This window comes from Equus caballus, chromosome 9 (genome assembly GCF_041296265.1).
Source record: "Equus caballus isolate H_3958 breed thoroughbred chromosome 9, TB-T2T, whole genome shotgun sequence".
Taxonomy (NCBI): Eukaryota; Metazoa; Chordata; class Mammalia; order Perissodactyla; family Equidae; genus Equus; species Equus caballus.
In genome coordinates, this window is record NC_091692.1 from 78,542,548 (window position 1) to 78,562,117 (window position 19,570).

A 19,570-nucleotide genomic window follows, 5' to 3' on the forward strand; every position below is an offset into this window, starting at 1 on the left:
ATGGAAACAGTCAAGTGTAGACAGCACTTTCAGAAAGTTTATCCTTGAAGAATAAAGAAAGAGATATAGTATCTGGAAAAGGGAGGTGAATTTAAAGGAGATCTTCTTTTGTTTTTTTAATGACTTGAGAAATACTTGTGCAAATTTAAATGCCAATAGGAAGGAACTGACAGTGGAGGAGAGATTGAAGATGCAAGAAAGGTAGTATAATGAGTGGCCTGGGGTCCTGGCAGAAGTCTGAGGGATAACCTTGTTGGAAGGGCAGTGCCTCTTATGTGTTAACAGGAAGGAATGAGGAAAGACTTAATGGGAATGCAAGTACGTCATATGTTTGCTGACAGGAAGTTATGGAAGTTATTATCTAATAGTTTCTATTTTCTTAAGAAGTAGGAGATAAAGTCTTTTGCTGAGATTGTTGTCAGATAGTTGTAATAGGCTCTTAGCATCTTACCCAGGTTCCATGAGTTAAGCCTCAATTACCACATTTCTCCTTCCCCCTCCTTTGAATCCAGTTTCTAGCCATAGCTCTAGATTCTTCATGGTTCTTCTGACACACACCCTGGGGTGACCTTAATTTCATAGCCCCGTAGTATTACTATCTCCAAGAAGAGCATCTTCCTTAACTTTTGGTTATAGTTACTCTTTAACCCCTCTCTGTCTAGCCAGGTTGAACAAGACCTTCCTGATCTTTGAAGAGGGAGTCATTTTCCCAAAAATGACTTGCATGGTTTTGTGTGACTCAGTGGTAATTGAATGGGTGTATTTTTCAATATCTTTAACGTAAGTTTTAGTGTTTGAAATAATGATTAAAATAGATTTTGAATTGTGACTAAAACAAAGTATTCATTGCAAGTGAATAATTTTGCTCTTTGGGCAGAGATTTTAAAAAGATCCATGTAATATATCTGTATGTATATAGATAGATAGATACAGGTGGGCCCCTACTTACACAGTGGGTTGACTTACGATGTGATTTTTCAGCCTAACAATGCTATTCCCTAACCACGATAGCATTCAGTAGAAACCTTACTTGGAATTTTGAATTGTGACCTTTTCCCCGGCGAAGGGCTAACTATATGCAGCAGATACTCTCTTGTGATGCTGAGCAGCGGCAGTGAGGCTTCCAGTCAGCCCCACAACCAGGAGGGTAAACAACTGATATATTTACAGCCATTCTGTACCCACACAACCATTCCATTTTTCACTTTCAGTACAGTATTCGATAAATTACGTGAGATATTTGATGCTTTATTATAAAATAGCATTTGTGTTAGATGGTTTTCCCAAGCATTTGCTAATAATATGAGTGTTCTGAGCACGTTTAAGGTAGGCTAGGCAAAGCTATGATGGTCAGTCGGTTAACTATATTAAATGCATTTTTAACTCACAATATTTTCAACTGATGATGGGTTTGTTGGGACATATCCCCATAGTAAGTGAAGGAAAATCTGTGTAGGTGTATATAGAAGATACATATATATATCTCTCTCTATATATCACTTGGAGAACTATGTAATATATATCAAAATTATGTAATTGTCTATATATGCTATAACATTTGCTTATTTGTGGTATGCCTTTCTTCTAATAAGCATGATTTTGTTTTCAAGCTTGTTCGGTGGGCGGTATACCTGGTTCCAAGAAGTGGTTCTTTGCAGTGCAGGCAATATATGGATTTTATCAGGTAATGGAAGTAAAAAAAATAGTCATTGGTAAATGTCTTTGTTAATACAAAAAATTTCATGAACCCATTATTTAATGCAATCTTTTGATATGTTAGTTTTGTAGTTCTGACTGGGAAGAGATACATTTTGGTACGGAAAAAGATGAAATTGAAGATGTTCTTCAAACAAATATTGAAGAATGTTTGAGTGCTGTTGACTGTTTTGAGGAAGAAGATAGTAATAGCAGGGAATCATTATCCTTGGCTGAGTATGCTTATATGCTTTTTATGATATCTTTAAAATATGTAACATTAGATAGTATTTTAGCCATGAGTATGAAGATTCGATATTTTAGCAGCTATAGTAAGGGAATTTTAGTTAATTGAAATTTTCAAATCTTCATTTGGGAAGACATTAGGCAATTTGGGCCTTTTATTGAGTAAAATTCTTTAAAATGCAAAAATTTGTATCTGAAAATGAGTAGCCTCTTAAGCTTATGTAATTGCAAGAATCATAAAAAGTGATAATTAATATGTCGCTTTCTTAAAGATAAATTCTGCCTGATATTATACTTGAAGAGCTTGAATAGCAACTTTATTTAAGGTTGGTAACTGGCATTCAAACCAAATCATCATGTTCATTTTGCTATTTGAGGCTGAGATAGATGATTTCTTCACTTTATATGCATCTTCAGCATTTCAGTTACCTTTAAAATCCATAAGGAATTTTTGAGGATGATATAGATGATTGAGTTCACTTTTAGGTTTTTTGAATTGTGGTACAAAATATAAGTTGATCCAAGTGATAGAAGTGATGATAAATTTTTTCCATTCATGAAATATTCCATCTCTGACTCATAATTAATACCCTTCACCTTAGTCTTCCATAATACTTCATTATAAAAAACCACTTTTATTGTAGTATTCACATATTATAATTCACATATTTCTATAAATTGCTGCAGACTTTAAAAATTTCGTATTTCTATTTTCCGATCCTGTTTGTTTGTACTGATTAGTGAAGGGAGGCATTGTAGAACTGTGGGAAGGGCATTGAACCAGGGGTTAGTGAGGGTGGTCTCTGGTCGAATGCCTGGGCCAGTCCCTTGACTTCTCTGGTCCTTTGTTTTCTCATCTGGAAAGTGTTGAGATCCTTTCAGAGGATCTTTAAGGTACCTTTACCATTCCTTCTGTTTTCCTACCACTGTTAAAAGATGATGAGTGTAAAAGTAAATATTTCTAGTAAGTGATCTAATAATTGTTTCCACAAGAGGGAGCTTGAAAACTATACTTTACCATAAGATGCCTTGTCTTTTAGACAATGGTGGGTTTATAATAGGATGTAAGTACCTTTATGCTATATAATAAACTATTTTGAGAAAAAAATTTCATCTTAGGGATAAAATTAATAGGTTTTGAAGAATTGGAGGAGGGCATCATATTTTCCAGTCAGGGCTGTTATATGCCATCCAGAGAAAACCAATATCCTTCTTTATTAAACACTTCGCAACACCTTACTTTTAGGATTCAGAAAAATGTTTGTTCTATTAGTTATAATTTACATTTAATATACTAGATATAATTTAGGGAGTTTTTTTTCCTTTTTTTCTTATTTGTTTGTTTTTGGGTGTTGTTCAGAACTTGGACTCAGGTTTGAATCCTAGCTTCTACACCTCCTATTTATGTGACTTTAGGCAATTTATTTAAATTAAAGGTAACAGTAGTAGTATAGTAATGCTTCATTGAATTGTCATGAGGATCAAATGAGATAGTGCCTCTAACATACTTAACAGTGTCTGGGACATGGATCCATTTAATTACTGTTACCTGTTATGATTGTATGTAATATGTATATGTGGTTTTTTTTCTAAGTTTCCCTTTTATTTTAGTCTATATGAAGAATCTGCGGAAAATTTGCATCAGTTATCAGACAAACTTCCTGCTCCTGGTAATAATTTATGACTGCTTTCAATAATTAGTATCTTGCTTTACACCTTCTATGAATGAGTAATAAGTTCAGTCTCTGTGCTAGTGTTCTCACTTCTAATTTTGAAATTCAAAATGAAAAATAATTTCTTAATTGAAGTTGAGACAAAACGTACTGCACTAATTTAATAAAGTACATTGCCAAGACATTATGGTTCTCTTAATTGTTTTCATTTAGTGAGACAAAGATTAGAACTTAGAAAATTAAGTACCTATCTCTGTGTCCTTATTTAGTTATTACTGAAGAAGAATCTTCGCACTGTATACCTTTATTTTATAGAGTATGTTCTATAGAACACTAGTCCCATGAATAACTCCTGGAAAAAGAAGTTCTTTAACCTGCATAATTTGGATAACATTCTTTTATTGGTGTGAAGTCACTATTCTCGTTATCAAATAGAAAGTTGTGCGGTAAAAGAAGCACTTAGCAATCTTTTTACTGAACCCACTTTTTTTCCAATAGTGGAAAGCATATTTTATGAAATAGTGCGTTATACTGTTCTTAAAACTGTTTTTGGTCTTAAACTAATCTTTGTGTTACTCAGGCAGCTTGCATCAAAAGCTTGGTACAATTCGACATCCACAAATATTTTTGAAGAACTTTCTTTTCTGAATATTTTTAATATTGATGGTCATTTATTAAGCAGATGTTTATTGTGTTTAGTGTATGTCATACATTGTAGTAGGAGCTGAGTATACAGTGATGAGTAAAACATATGTGGTTACCATAAAGGACTTCATACCTCACAGTTTAATCCTTATATTCAAGATCATATTTTGGTGTAAAAGGTCCCATGTGGAAAATAACTGAATACGTTGGTAAATAAACATCAATTTTTTAAATGAAATGTGTGAAATTCAAAATATGCATTGAAATACACAGTTGTTGTTTTGGCAAATTAGAGTACTTTCATTATCAAATTTTTATCTGGCTTCTGTTTTATTTTGATTTTTATGGTCCTTCAGTAAATTTATAATTTTATAAAATTAAAAAAGATTTAAAGTTTCATGAAGTTATCTTTCTTTTTCAGGAACCAATGATGTCAGTATAATTGAATTTTCTGAGTTTTATTGTCCTTTAAAAAGAGAAGTAATTTATTTAAATATTACAGTTTTATGCTAATTCACTCCCTTTTGTATAACAAAATTAAATATAGAAAAATGGAATGAAATTGCACAGGTTTTTTTTTTCCTCTGTTCAGTATAACAATAGCATTGATGATCTCAGGAGCAATGTGTATAATTAACCACTGGTGCATAATTGGCAAGTAATTATAATATAGTTCATTGTTTTCTGGCATATGCTAGCTATTTCAAGATAATATGGCTTTAAATCAAATGATGAACATTTAAAATTTTTAAACTTCTAAAGATGTGTATTGTTTTGAAGAATTTCAGTAATTAAAGTTGAAATCCTCCTTGATCTTCTAAATAAACATAAAATTCAATTGTTCCAGGTACTATTTTGAGATAAGTCAGATCTAACATTTTTAAAAAATTACAAAAATTCCTTTTTCTCTTTCTAGGTAGAGCAATAATAGATATACTACTGTTGCCGTCTGACAAAGATCCTCCTAAATTAAAAGACTGTTTACCTACTGTAGGAGCATTAAAACATTTAAAGGAATGGTATTCAGCAAAAATTACTATAGCAGGAAATCGTTGTGAAATGTAAGTTTCTTTATTCATATTTGATTACTGTCTGTGTTGTCTGTTTTTACAACATGCTACCCTGCTTTTAATAGACTTAGCATTTGAATATTTTATTTAATGTGATAAGATAGTTTTATGTCATAATGTGATTGGAGATTTAACTATTGAGAAGAATCTAGATTTTTCTTATTTCATACCTTGTATTTCTGATATGTTTAAGATTTTAGTAGATATTATCAATGCTGTTTTATAACTCTTATTGAGCATTAATTCTCCAAACACACTGTGCTTTTAAACATGCTTGTCTTGTCCATTGAACACCATGAATACCATGGATACATAGATAACACTGGATTTGTAATGTCATATTTGTTTTTTGTTTTATGTACCAATGTAGAAATAAATATATACTGTTGTGTTTTATGACACTTTAATAAGGATCAATTTTCTATTATAGTTTGATCCTTAAATAAGTATTCAAATGGGATTTATTAACTTCATGAGTTTTTTCGTTTAACAAGTGTTTAGGGAGCACTAACAGCAATAGATGCTGGTAAGTTAAGAAAGTGAGATTTGAGCCAGCCCTGATAGCCTACTGGTTAAAGGTTAGAACGCCCCGCTTCAGCAGTCCAGGTTTGGTGCCCGGGTTCACTTCCCAGGCATGGAAGCACACCACTTGGCTGTTGGTAGCTGTGCTGTGGTGGCGGCACATAGAAGAACTAGAAGAACCTGCAACTAGAATATACAGCTGTGTACTGCGGCTTTGGGGAGGGATAAAAGAAGGAAGATCGACAACAGATGTTAGCTCAGGGTGAATCTTTCCCAGCAAAAAAAAAAAAAAAAAAGACTATATCTATCTTGAAAAACCAAAAAAAAAGAAAGTGAGATTTGATCTTTTTTATTGAAATGAGGAAAAAACGGGAATGCCAAGTCATGATAGTCTGTGATAAGTACTATTATGGAATTCTATGCAAAAATGTATGGGAACAATTTACGAGAGTTTTCCTTTTTAAGATAAGGAACTTGCATTGAGTCTGTGTGTGTGTGTGTGTGTGTGTGTGTAACTGACACATTTAAGCCAATAAATAGTTAAGAGGAAAACCTATTTCTTCATCTGTAGTATTAAAAGCAATTACTCTTAATCCTTGGGAATGTTGGGATGAAATGAACGTGTGATAGCATCTCAGAGGCTGACTTAATGGGTGTTCTGTAATATTTTAAAAAGTAGATAAAAGCAGTGATATAAACTTTGCTTTTTTCCCTGTTTGTCTTGTAGTTAACTGTAATCATTAAATCTAAGTAAAATATAAAACCCTATATTTAGTTATCATAATCTTTTATTTACAGAAATTGTCAGAAAATTGCAGAATACCTTTCTGCTAATGTTGTATCTTTAGAAGATGTCAGAAACGCTATTGACTCAAAAGAATTATGGAGGGGAAAGATTCAGATATGGGAAAGAAAGGTAAGTGGATTTCTCAATTATCATAGCTTGCAAAGCAGGCCTTTCGACTTCATTTACAACACAGATAGTTTATCTTTTTATTTTTTTTATTAAGATTATGATAGTTAACAACCTTGTGAAATTACAGTTGTACATTATTATTAGTCATGTTGTAGGTACACCACTTCACCCTTAGTGCCCTCCCCCCACCCCCCCCTTTCCCCTGGTAACCACCAATCAGTTCTCATTGTCTATATGTTAATTACCACCTATGAGTGGAGTCATACAGAGTTCGTCTTTTTCTGTCTGGCTTATTTCACTCGACATAATACCCTCAAGGTCTATCCATGTTGTTGTGAATGGGACGACTTTGTCCTTTTTTATGGATGAGTAGTATTCCATTGTATATACACACACACCATATCTTCTTTATCCAATCCTCAGTTGCTGGGCACTTAGGTTGGTTCCATGACTTGGCTATTGTGAATAATGCTGCGATGAACATAGGGGTGCATGGGACTTTTGGAATTGCTGATTTCAGGTTCTTAGGATAGATACCCAGTAGTAGGATGGCTGGGTCATAAGGTATTTCTATTTTTAACTTTTTGAGAAATCTCCATACTGTTTTCCATAGTGGCTGCACCAGTTTGCATTCCCACCAACAGTGTATGAGGGTTCCTTTTTCTCCACAACCTCTCCAACATTTGTCACTCTTGGTTTTGGATATTTTTGCCTTTCTAACAGGTGTAAGGTGATATCTTAGTGTAGTTTTGATTTGCATTTCCCTGATGATTAGTGATGATGAGCATCTTTTCATGTGTCTATTTGCCATCTGTATATCTTCTTTGGAGAAATGTCTGTTCATGTCCCCTGCCCATTTTTTGATTGGGTTGTTTGATTTTTTGTTGTTGAGCTGTGTGAGTTCTTTATATAGTATGGAGATTAACCCTTTGTCGGATAAATAACTTTTAAATATTTTTTCCCAATTAGTGGGCTGTTTTTCTGTTTCAATCCTGTTTTCCATTGCCTTGAAGAAGCTCTTTAGTCTGATGAAATCCCATTTGTTTATTCTTTCTATTGTTTCCCTCGTCTGAGGGGTTATGGTGTCCAAAAAGATTCTTTTGAAACTGATGTCAAAGAGTGTACTGCCTATATTCTCTTCTAGAAGACTTATTGTTTCAGGCCTAATCTTTAGGTCTTTGATCCATTTTGAGTTTATTTTAGTGAATGGTGAAAAAGAGTGGTCAATTTTCATTCTTTTACATGTGGATGTCCAGTTTTCCCAGCACCATTTGTTGAAGAGACTTTCTTTTCTCCATTGTATGCCCTCAGCTCCTTTGTCGAAGATTAGCTGTCCACAACACAGATAGTTTAAATGAATCTTAATGAAATGTACCTTCTAAAGGTGTTCTAGAATAGCACTATCTAAAGAGAACTTTCTGTGATAATGGAAATACTCTATCTCTATGTTAATGCAGTAGCCCACTAGCTTCATATTGCTGCTGAGCAGTTTATATGTGACAACTTCAATGCAAGAACTGAATTTTTAACTTTATTTTAATTAATTTAAATTTAAATAGTCACTGTGATTCTGTTTTGCACACTGCAGTTCTAGAATGTAATATTCTTTAAAAACATAGAATTTGACATTAGTTATGTTTGTGTTGTTTATCCAAGCTGCTTTGTTTTATTGCATGTGTAAGCTGCTTAGAATGTATTCTGTTACCTGTAATACCACCTAGGTGATCTCTGCCCTCTACTAACCAGTTCTTTGATTTTAAACAATTTTTTTTACCCTTACTAGACCCCAGATTTCTCAGCTACAAGATGAGAATACTAGCTTAGTTGGACCCTTCTAATTTTAAATTTCTATGGGGTTCCAGGTCTATTTGGCATCTTTTATTATGAATGAATATGTTTGGTGGTTTTTATAAGTTGTGTCCATGTTGAAATAAGTCTTCCTAATATTTTATGTATTTGTGTGTTTACATATTTTTGTACATAGACAAAACTAAGTTTTTTAATATTTGTTCAGGGTGACATGGGAGCATGAGTAGGCCTTTGAGTTCCTATAAATGTTTATTGCACTAATTACTAGATCTTTTTCCCCTTTTTCAAGTCACCCTTAATAGTGGTTTAATTAAACCTATAAGACGACAACAGTAATTCTTGTGGCTGGGTCCTTCTTGTTGGTTTGAATGCTGTCTTTCTTATCTTGGGAAGGTAAAGTCTGCAGGTAAACCCTCTCTATGAGTGGTTTTAATGTACACAAACCATGTAGGCACCTGGAAGAGTGCAGGATACGATTAGCTAGGAGAATAGCTTTTGCATGTATTTTCTGAAACTGCGTATTTACAGACAGATAAATAATGGCAGAGTTCTTTTCATATGATTCTTTTGTTCTTTTATGAATAGGAAATTAAATGTCCATATCGCCATAGGATGCATTTAAAATTTGAAATCACTTCTTTGGGGGGGAATAGCTCTTAGTCTAGAGGCATTGTAGTGATTAAGGACGTAGATTCTAGAGTTCAATTGTCTGCCTTCAAATCCCAACTCTGTTTCTTGCTAGTTTTGTGTGACATGTTGGATGATTAGCCTCCTGTTGCCAAGTTGTCTTCATCTGTAAGACAGGGATAATAATAGTTCCCACCTCATAGATTCTTATGAGGATGAAATTTTTTAAAGCACAGAGTCACTTCTCAATAAGTGTTAGCTATCATTGTCGTTACCATTACGATTATTAGCACCCCTACTATTACTACTTCTGCAGGAATTGATCTTTTTCAGTAACTTATGTTGAAAGCAAACCGTGTGTGAAGCGCTGTCGTAAGGATCTAGTGGTGAATAAGACATACAGGTTCTGTTTTTGCAGAACTTTCAGACTGATAGGAAACCAGATAGAAGTATATGTAAAGGAGGTTGTTTGGTTCTGTGGTTGCATAGAATGTGCTTAATATACTTTTGTGAGCTGGTGAAGGGTCAAGGAGAGCTTTTCATGAAAAATCCATGTGTAAGTTGACATAAGAAGGATGTGTCCATGTATGGAAGAACCACTCTCTGAGCTGAAGAAACGAAAATAAATTTACATATGGTTTTCCTCTCAACTTTTACGTTGCGATAAGATGTGTTAATCTTTGTCACTTTATTCATGATGTCTGTAACTGCGTTCTCTTGGTTTCTTTTCAGTTTGGATGTGAAATTAGTTTTCCTGAGTTTTGTTTAAAGGGAGTCACACCTAAACATTTTAGTACATCTAATTTAAATACTTGCTTTCTTGCCAAAAAGATGATATCATCAAAGGATAAGAATATTTTGCCAAAGGTAATCTATGTTTAATTTATTTTGCAACTATCCATTCATGCATTTTTTTGTTCCTATAAGATATGTTTGAATTCTAAATTAACATTACTAACATATGTGCTTAAGCGTGCTCACTTGCGTAACTTTTATTATAATTATAATTAAGTGCTTAAATTATACTGTAGTAGCACCATTAAATGTTGGCAAAATGATCACTGTTTTAGAATTTTTAAAAAATGGAATGATCCTAACCTTAGATCAGCATAGGCCTGAAACTACCTTTTGTTTGGACTTGCCTGTGTGACCTTTCTAAGACTCAGTTTGGAGAGAGTTTGATACAGTGGAAAGAGAACAGGCTTTGATGTTAGGTCAGCCTGCATTTGAAAGCTGACTTTGTTACCAATGAGATAGCATAACTTTGTGTAGATGATTAACTTATTTGTGAAATGGAGGCAATAATAACAGACTTATCTTACAAAGTTATTATGAGGGTTAAATGAGGTAAGAGATTAGGATCCGACGTAGGCTATAGTACTTGACATGCTTCATTTACAGTTTAAGAAATCTTAGTTCTTGTCCCATATCTCCATAGTTTTCTTCTTAAAATGCAAGTAATTATAAAGTATAATAATTAAAAAGGGGTGATTGCTTTTTTTCCACAATGGAAAAATAACATAAGAAGAGGTATTTACATAGAAGAACTTTAAAAACTCACTTTTAAAGACCCAATTCAAGAATTATGCGAAACATAATGGTCATAAAGTTACAAGGATGTCAGATTGGTGGGTAATATTTTCTGATCAAAGGATAGTACAAAAAATGTCATATTTCTGATGTGAACACATTTCCCAATAGTTGTTCAGAATTGCTTACTTTAAGTAACTTACCGTGGCCATCTTTCACAGGAATATTAAGTTCATTTCTAAAGATTACAATCATAAGATTGATGACCTCAACTTCTCTTCTTTGGTAGCATACCATTCTTTTGGTAGTACACCATGAATAATGTATCTAATTTTTGCTGCTATTGAAGAGAATCTTAGGGTACAACCTCTTCAATAAATGCAAGTCTCTGTGTCTCTATATATACACACACATAATTACATACACATATACATACTATATAAACACACACTGACATACACATATCGTATATGGTGAAATTACTCAGCTTTCTGCAAGTTTAAAACTTTGCATAGTTTCCTCATGATGCATTCGCTTTCCTTTGCCCTTCTTATGAAGCACTCTAGTCCCAACTCGAAATACCTGCCCTTCACTACCTCACTCTCAGTTTAGTTTTAGGCTCTCCCCAAAGAAGTACTGCAATTTTGTTTCCCTAAGTTGGGCTTTCTTTGTTAATTAGCACTCTTGACTTCATTAGTTCTCTCTTTAATTTCTTCAATATTTCCTCCAAGGAGTTTTCTTTTTTTTTAATCTCAGCGTACCACTCAACCTAAGTTCATCCTGGAGTGTCTTTTCTTTCTTTTTCAGTCTTGCAGACCCTCTTAATTCGGTTCTTCAATGTCCTAGCCTCTGGGGTCATCTGTCTGTCTTGCTGCAGATAAATAGGAAAAGTTGAGAACTCTTGTCTTCTGTTGCTTGCTTCCTTCTATACTCATTTTCTCCCTGGTGGCTCTTTCCGCTTACTAAGAAAGCTCCATGTCTGTCCTCTACTCTGACAGATAGAATTGAAACAGAGGAAATTCTTGTCTGCTATAGAACATTAAATGTTTGCCTTGTATAATGTGTAAATACCTGCTTTTAAAGATCCAGTTTAAAGTTTTGAACCCTAGAAGTTTTGAACTAATTTGTTCACTTTCATTTTATTTATAGTATTTAAAGTATTACCTAATTTTAATTTCTTTTTTAGGTTTTCCATTATTATGGCCCTGCTTTAGAATTTGTGCAGATGATCAAATTATCAGATCTACCCTCCTGCTATATGACAGATATTGAATTTGAGTTGTATCCTTTCGTTTACATGTTCCTTTTAGATTACATTTTCTGTGTCAGGTAGAATATTTCCTGGTACTACTCCACATTTAGGTATTTGACTATGCTGTTTTTAAAAAAAAAAAAATAATATTCTCTGTCCTTTTCATTGCCATTGTTTTAAGAGAAGTTCTACAATTTGCAAAAAAAAAACCTCTTTCAAGAAGTATTATATTTATGCTTCTAGAAGAAGCAGAAGACTTCTGATATTGCTACTCGTTGAATATGGAGGAGGGAGGGAGAAATGTTAGGAGTCTGTGGAGAACAGGTTACAGTATATAAACTGAGTAATTTATGTGCCTCTGAAATGTTCAGATGTTTCTCTTGTCCTCAGCAGGATGGATACATAAGTGCCAGGCCACTGTATCTTATTATATGTTTTAAGTAAATATGAATGCTATCACATATATCTGCAAATATTCAACATATTTTAAACTCTCTTTTAAGAAAATGTATCTAAGAATTTTTAGAAATACACCTAAGAACAGAACATTTTGTATATAAGGAAATAGTTGTTGGCTGGAAATGGAACACGAGCATAGTGTTGTTGAATTTTTGTTCAGAAGCTATGATTTTATAAATCTCTTGTTCTGATAGTTTATAATAATACTATTCACAGTAGCACTATTGTTGGTATATTTTCAGAATTAGGAAAATAATTATTCTTAAGGAAAGGAGTAATTGTGAATTCCTACGGTTAAAATTTTTCATAAATGGATTTAAGCACCTTGTGAATTGGAGAATCAAACTAATTTTAGGAAGTAGAATTGTTTCACACTTACCATTCTGTCCCTTCTTTAACTCCTTAATACAGAGCGTTGACGAAAAATAACACCAGACAGAATTCCATGTTGCTGTTCGAGCAGATTTCTTCTCTGTGTGGCAAGGTATAGATAGTATTTTTTTTAACTTAACATTAACATTTTTTTTTAACTTAGCATTAATGTTTTTTTAACTTAACATTTAAGGATGTGAGAAAAAAGGGAATGTCGTTTGTTAATCTGTTTTTGCATGATGATTTGGTTTCTTTAATATAATTTTGGCCCTAATTCATTTTAAGATACTTTGGACTTTTCATAATAACTCCAAAGTCCTCTGCAGACATGAAGTGATATTTTGTTTTTAGAAGAGATTTTCAAAAATAAGCTTCATGATCGGTAATTGCTTTAAAGTTTCAAAACTTTAGAACACAGTAGATTTTGTTAACCTACTCCTTCAACATGTGGTTTCAGTTCTGTGAGAAGATTTTTATATGCTTGCATTGTCTTTTTCATGGTAGGACAGGTGGGTGGAAGTGAGAAAAATCTCTAAAGCTTCACTGAATTATCATTTGTAAGTTTTCAGTTTTTCTTTCTTAATTCTGATGATGTTTACGAGAATTGTAGCTATTTCAGTAGTTACGTATATATATACACATACATACATGTATATAATGATGAGATAAAACTGGTATATTTAAAATAGTTTTTTAACTACAACATAGCAAATTTTAAGTGGAATCACCTATCCAAAGTCAAGTACAGTTTTAATAGGAAAAACTAAAAGTGTGCTTTTCTTTCTAGATATTTGTTCAACTGCTATGTTTCTATGAAAACAATTTTTAGTGTACAAGATATTCATTGGCAATATTTACATAACATTTTCTTAGTGTTTAACAACAAATACACTATTATCAAATAATCCTGCAGGGAGAAAAATGATTATTATAATTATAGTTTCCCCATGACACTATAATCAAATCTTGGTTATTCTTCCCTTAGAAACTTAACAAAATAAGGGAAGTACCATTTTGGTGTTAAGATGCTTGGCTATATGGTAGCTTAAGATTTTGACTTTCAAACTTTTTCCCCCATGAAATTAATATTTTGAATATATAAAGAGTATGCTTATTTCTATATGTTAATTAAGAATACATAAGCAAAAAATAATAAATAGCCAAAGTGTTTATTTGATGAAATAGCCTTTGAAGGAATAGCCTGAAGTATATTAGCCTGTGTTTTTATCCTCTAAAGAATACGTAGTATGCTAAATTTTAAAATTTATCTTTTATTATCCAACATGTATCCTACTATGTGCCAGGCACTGTACTAGATAGTAGAGACCCAGTGATGAATTGTACAGATGAAGACTCCATCTTCCTGGAACTTACAGTTTGGTGTGAAAAGTAGAAAATAAATAGTAAGAACTATGAAGAAAATAAGCAGACTAAGATAGAGTAATAGGGTGGAGGACGTGCTTTAAACAGATTGATAAGATCATGCATCTCTACAGAAAGATGCACTGAGAAGTTCTGTGAGGTAGTATAATAATAATTTTTAAGAAGCAGTAACAATAAAAAGTAACTGTTCCAATTTTAACCCAAGTAGCTAAGCAGTTCTCTGTGTAACCCTATCTAGTCACCTAATCTTTTGGGAAATGAGAATATCCTTTGTCATTAATCATCTCACCTATATTATCAAATAAGGGAGGGAAGGGATATGGTAATGGTAGAAAGTCTCATGTCCAAGAGCATGTACTTCAGAGGACTTGAGTTTCAGCCCTAGCCCTGCTACTCGTGGCTTACAGCTTTTTAAATTGTAAACTGGAAATCATAATCCCTGTTTTACTTATTTCAAATTTCAATGAGTTGTAATGAAAATCAAATTGGAGTGTATTTTATAAACTGTAAAGTATGATATAAATGATGGTTTGATGGTTGCTAATTTTTATGTCTTTGAAGTTTATGTGGCCCAAACGATAGACACATGTGAAACATTTTCCTGAAATTGATAAAGCTCTAGATATCCTCTAGATATTTTGAAGAGATGATGAACTTTTTAGGAATTGGTTTTATAGATCATGTTTCAAGTCAAAATCAGACATATACCTATAATTTGTTTAGCATAGATATAAAGTAATCCTTAATCCATCCATCTAGTTAGTGAAGAAGGGCAACACTAATCCTTGAAGCAAGCTAAACTATTGATTTCTATTGATATCATGTTTTCAATTATTTTGTTTTAAATTTGTTGTATTGTCATTTTTATTGCTTCTTGGACAATGACTGTAAAATACTAAAATATGCTTTATCAGTAAGGGACACACAAATGGAACTATATATATGTTTCCACTTTAATGTGGCAAAAGGATAATTTTTGGAAACAGGCATTATATAATTTAGCTAATATGTCACTAAATGTGAAGCAGTTTATTTTTTTACATTGGATCATAATTAGTCTTTCACACTTAAAAAAATAGTTTTGAATTGCACGCTCATTTCTTGAAATAATTCTAGAGCTTTATAACTTGGTTTTCATTTATTTATTCAACAATTTGTCTTCGGTTTTTTTTTTTTTTTCGGACTGCCTGCTGTGTGCCATGTGCTCATTTCAGGTACCGGAGAGAATAAAGTGGACAAGGCCCCTCCTCGAGATGCTTTCATAGTGCTGAAATTCTAGTGATTTATGTGATCCTGAAACTACTTCTGAGCTTAAAAAAAAGTTTGATTAGCTCCAGAATAAAAATAAAAGCCTTTTAGAGTAAAGCTTATTTTATTAGATTAGAAAAAGACAAGTTAGAATTGTTAGGGAATCATGATATCTATTAATCATAGGGCCAGGAAATATTTTTTTTTTGAAGAGGAGAACTTGCAGGGTTAGAAATGTGATTGCCATAGTGCCTGCCTGTTCAGGGCGGGCAGGTTTGCCAACTGAAAAGATGGAGTCAAAGATTTGAAACTCAGTTTTGAAATGTTATTTGGCTTTTAAATTCTGGAGATGGAATGTTAACCTAAAAGGATGGTCCTCAAATCTGTCAGTATGTCTAATGATTAGTGTATGAGTGAGAATGAGTTATCAAATCCAAGTTTGTTAGGAATGCAGTGTAAGCAATTGATGTATATTTATTTTGTAGGCGAATTATAGCTTTTGGGATTTAGAAATATTTATTTTTGTACTTATAGCAAATGTTTAACCAAAAATAGGCTGTTTTGAAAATGTGACCATTTCCTTGGCTGATGGGTCAGGAGACATTTATATCAGGCTGTAAGTTACGCATTGAACTGCGTTTGGCAGTTCTAAATTGTTAAGCTGTAACTATAACTGTAACAAGCGTGTAATTGTTCAGCTATAACTGGGCCCTGATCTGGCATACTCATGTTATAACTTTGTCTACCATTTGGGCCAGATGGTTTTGTCATGCATTTTGGGCTATGAAGTCTTATTTATGCAAGGATGAAAAGCTAGGATTTAGTGTTTAGAAAATTAAACATGTATCTATTATACTTAATGATTATTTACCATTGCTACATGTTTTTATTTTTAATGTCTAAAGCTTGACTATGTAAAATACATCTACCTTAAAATATAAAAGTTATGTCTATAATAATAAAGAAAAATAAGCCTATATAATTTCACCTTCATTTTGCTCCTAATATACTTATTTTTATATCTGATATGAATGCATAAGTAAAAATAATAAATAGCAATTAAACTAGCACATTAAAGTATTAATTAACATACTAAGTTATATCTCTTAAATCACATATCTCTTGTAACCCATCCATCTACATAGGACAGTTAAAAGTGATTTTGCATTAGATTGAGATCTGTGGCAAATGCCCTGCCTAAATTTCCCCCTCATTTTTTTTTAAAAAGGTATTTATTGAGATGTGCTGATTGGTGTAGCTTAAACAACAACATTTCTGAAATAACAGGCAAATTACAGCTATTAGAGTTGCAGTTTGTTTTATTCAGTGCTTAATCAAACTGAGAATTTACCTAAATATATTATGGTGGTGTTTGGGGAACAAACATTTAATAAGCATCTGTATGCCCAGTCGTGGGAATACAAAGAAGAATAAGTTGAGTGTGTTCATAAATCAGTCAGAAGCTGCTGTATGCTTTCTTGTGTATAATTCATGGTTTCTCTGCATTTGATACTTATTAGCATTAAATCTGTGATTTCTAGGAACAAAATGTTTGAAATTGCCTTCAGATGTATTCTAATTTTGAAGCCAGAACAATAATCCACCCAGTCAAAAGGTTATAAAATTATGGCTAAATATGACAAAAATCTTTTGATGATAGAATTCCCGGCCTCTTATTAGGTTGCAGATATACAAAGAAATTATACCCACAACCTGAACTTGAAGCAGATATCGTGAATAACAAGGTTTTCAGAGATATATAACTCAGTGGAAAAGGGATGCCTGTAGTTTTGAATCCCTTTCTCTGTTTTTGTCCGTTTTTTGGTGCTTTTTTTTTTTGTTAGCAGAGGTGGGCCTTTTTTTTTTTTTTTTTTTTATAGTGGAGTTGTTGGGAGAGAGCATTACTAAATACATGTGATATACGTGAAATGAGTGGAAAATTGCCAGATGACACTATTTAAGGATTAATCCCAGTGTGCAGTCACTAAAAATGTGTTGTTTTATCCAGGTTGGTGCTCTTTTTGTATTGCCATGTACCATTAGTAACGTACTTATTCCACCTCCCAACCAACTCAGTTCAAGAAAATGGAAGGAATATATAGCTAAAAAGCCTAAGATGATCAGCGGTAAGTAGTAAATGTTTAAGTTGTTTTAATGGTGTGATGTAGATAATGTATTTATCAAATTTGAAATGGGGACAACATTTCTTTATGAGAAAATAATATTTATTATTACTTATTAAAAAGGACCCACATCATTTTAACATTTTTTTATCATCTCTAACAACCTACTATCACATAAAGTATATACAATCTTATTTATTCAAAAAGTATCAGTGACCTAAAGGCAGAACTTTTGGTTAATTAGATAGCTAATTATATTGAGCATGGGTTTCTTAGAGACATTTGAGGAATAAAATTTGTGAAAATAAAGTGGTTAATTTATTATATGGTACATTAAAAAAACAAACTTATGATTATAATTTTCTAAAGAAATTAATGGAACTTATTTAGCAGCTTCATTGTATGCTATGCAAGTGTTCTAAGTACTTTAGAAATACTGATTCATTTAATTTTTATGATAACCCTATAATCATATTTTTATACCCATTGAATAGATGAAGAAGTTGGGGCTTGCAGAATTTACGGTGCTATTAACTGGCAGAATCTTGGTTCAAATCCTGGCCCTGCCAGTTAATAGCTCTGTAACTTCCTAAGGATGTGAACCCAGGTGCTGTGCTCTTACCCCCTGCAATGTATTGCCTCCCTTATAATCTGTTACATTCAGGATGTTGTTATAGAAATGAAATCCTAATTTCTGTTATAAAATCAGATTATTTAGATCCTGCCCCAGTGGCCTAGTGTTTAAGTTCAGTGTGCTGCTTATTGGCAGCCCAGGTTCGGTCCCTGGGCATGGACCTATACCACTCATCTGTGGGTGGCCATTCTATGGTGGCAGCTCACATACAAAAAGAGGAAGATTGGCAACAGATGTTAGCTCTGGGCGAATCTTCCTCAGGGAAAAAAAAAATCAGATTATTTAGATCCAAACTCTTGGGGCTGGCCTAGTGCCGCAGCAGTGAAGTTTGCACGTTCCGCTTCGGTGGCCTGGGGTTTGCCGGTTCAAATCCTGGGTGCGGACATACACACCGCTTGTCAAGCCATGCTGTGGCAGGCGTCCCACATATAACATAAAAAAATAAATCCAAACTCATTTCATGAGGTAATTGTAGCTCAAAATGTTAAAATTACCTGCCCAAAGTTACATAGCCAAAGTGTGCTATTTCATACTTTTTTTTTTTTCAATTGGGCAATTATTTGTTTAATTATTTTTGAGCTTATAGTTAGGTTCTGTGACCTATGATATGATGGGACTAAGAATTGGATCTGAAACATATCTACCCGGATCGTTCTAGAAGAAATCTCTAGAAATACTCCAGAGCAGTAGAATTCTGAAGGAAACAATTTTAAAATTAGCAGTTTACACAGTACTATACAGGAAATAGATGAGAGACTGAAATCTATTTTAGCAAATGTTGAATTCAAAAAGCAGGTGATATGTCCGTGGAAATTTAAATCTAGCGTTTGAAATTTAGATCTGTTCTCTCTAGAGAGTGGTCAGGGCTGGAGGTTTAGATTTAGATTTTACCAGCTGTTTTGTTTATTTTGTAACAAACCACCCTAAAACTAAGTGGCTTTAAAGTGGCACTTTATTTGCTCATAGTTCTGCAATTTGAGCTGGGTTCAGCTGGGTGGTTCTCTGCCAGTCTCCCCTCTGGTCACTGATGTCGCTGCATTGAGCTGGTGGACTCTTGGGAGGTTGGGCTCTGCAGGGATGCAGGGACAGCTGTCTGTCTCTCTCCACTAGTCTCAGAGGCTTCTCCTTGCCACACGGTTTCTTTATATGATCTCTGTAGCAGGTCAGCTGGAATTTTTACACGGTGGCTCATGACTCCAAGACGTACAAAAGTTGAAGCTGCCAGGACCTTTTAAGGCTTAGTCTCAAAACTGGCCCAGTGTCACTTCTACTGTATTCTGTTGTTTAAAGCTACTCACAAGAATGACCCAAATTCAAGAGGGAGGTGACAATACAAGGATGTAAATACCGGAAAGCCACCGAAGTA

At 33.4% G+C, this 19,570-nt stretch overlaps 1 protein-coding gene across 5 annotated transcripts in view; it reads left to right on the top strand.

Annotated features, from left to right (window-relative positions):
* The window catches only part of MTBP (MDM2 binding protein), an 81,679-nt gene that overhangs the window by 4,524 nt on the left and 57,585 nt on the right, over positions 1–19,570 (top strand). For all 5 annotated transcript variants that reach the window (XR_011421378.1, XM_070221776.1, XM_070221778.1 and 2 more), the window contains exons 3-11: positions 1,611–1,684; positions 1,781–1,932; positions 3,553–3,611; positions 5,176–5,320; positions 6,650–6,767; positions 9,936–10,070; positions 11,920–12,014; positions 12,856–12,928; positions 17,456–17,573. Coding sequence is in view for 4 of the 5 variants with exons in the window: in XM_070221776.1 (XP_070077877.1) it covers positions 1,611–1,684; positions 1,781–1,932; positions 3,553–3,611; positions 5,176–5,320; positions 6,650–6,767; positions 9,936–10,070; positions 11,920–12,014; positions 12,856–12,928; positions 17,456–17,573 (969 nt within the window). In the remaining variant the exon portion in view is untranslated. The remainder of the gene's footprint in view (positions 1–1,610; positions 1,685–1,780; positions 1,933–3,552; positions 3,612–5,175; positions 5,321–6,649; positions 6,768–9,935; positions 10,071–11,919; positions 12,015–12,855; positions 12,929–17,455; positions 17,574–19,570) is intronic.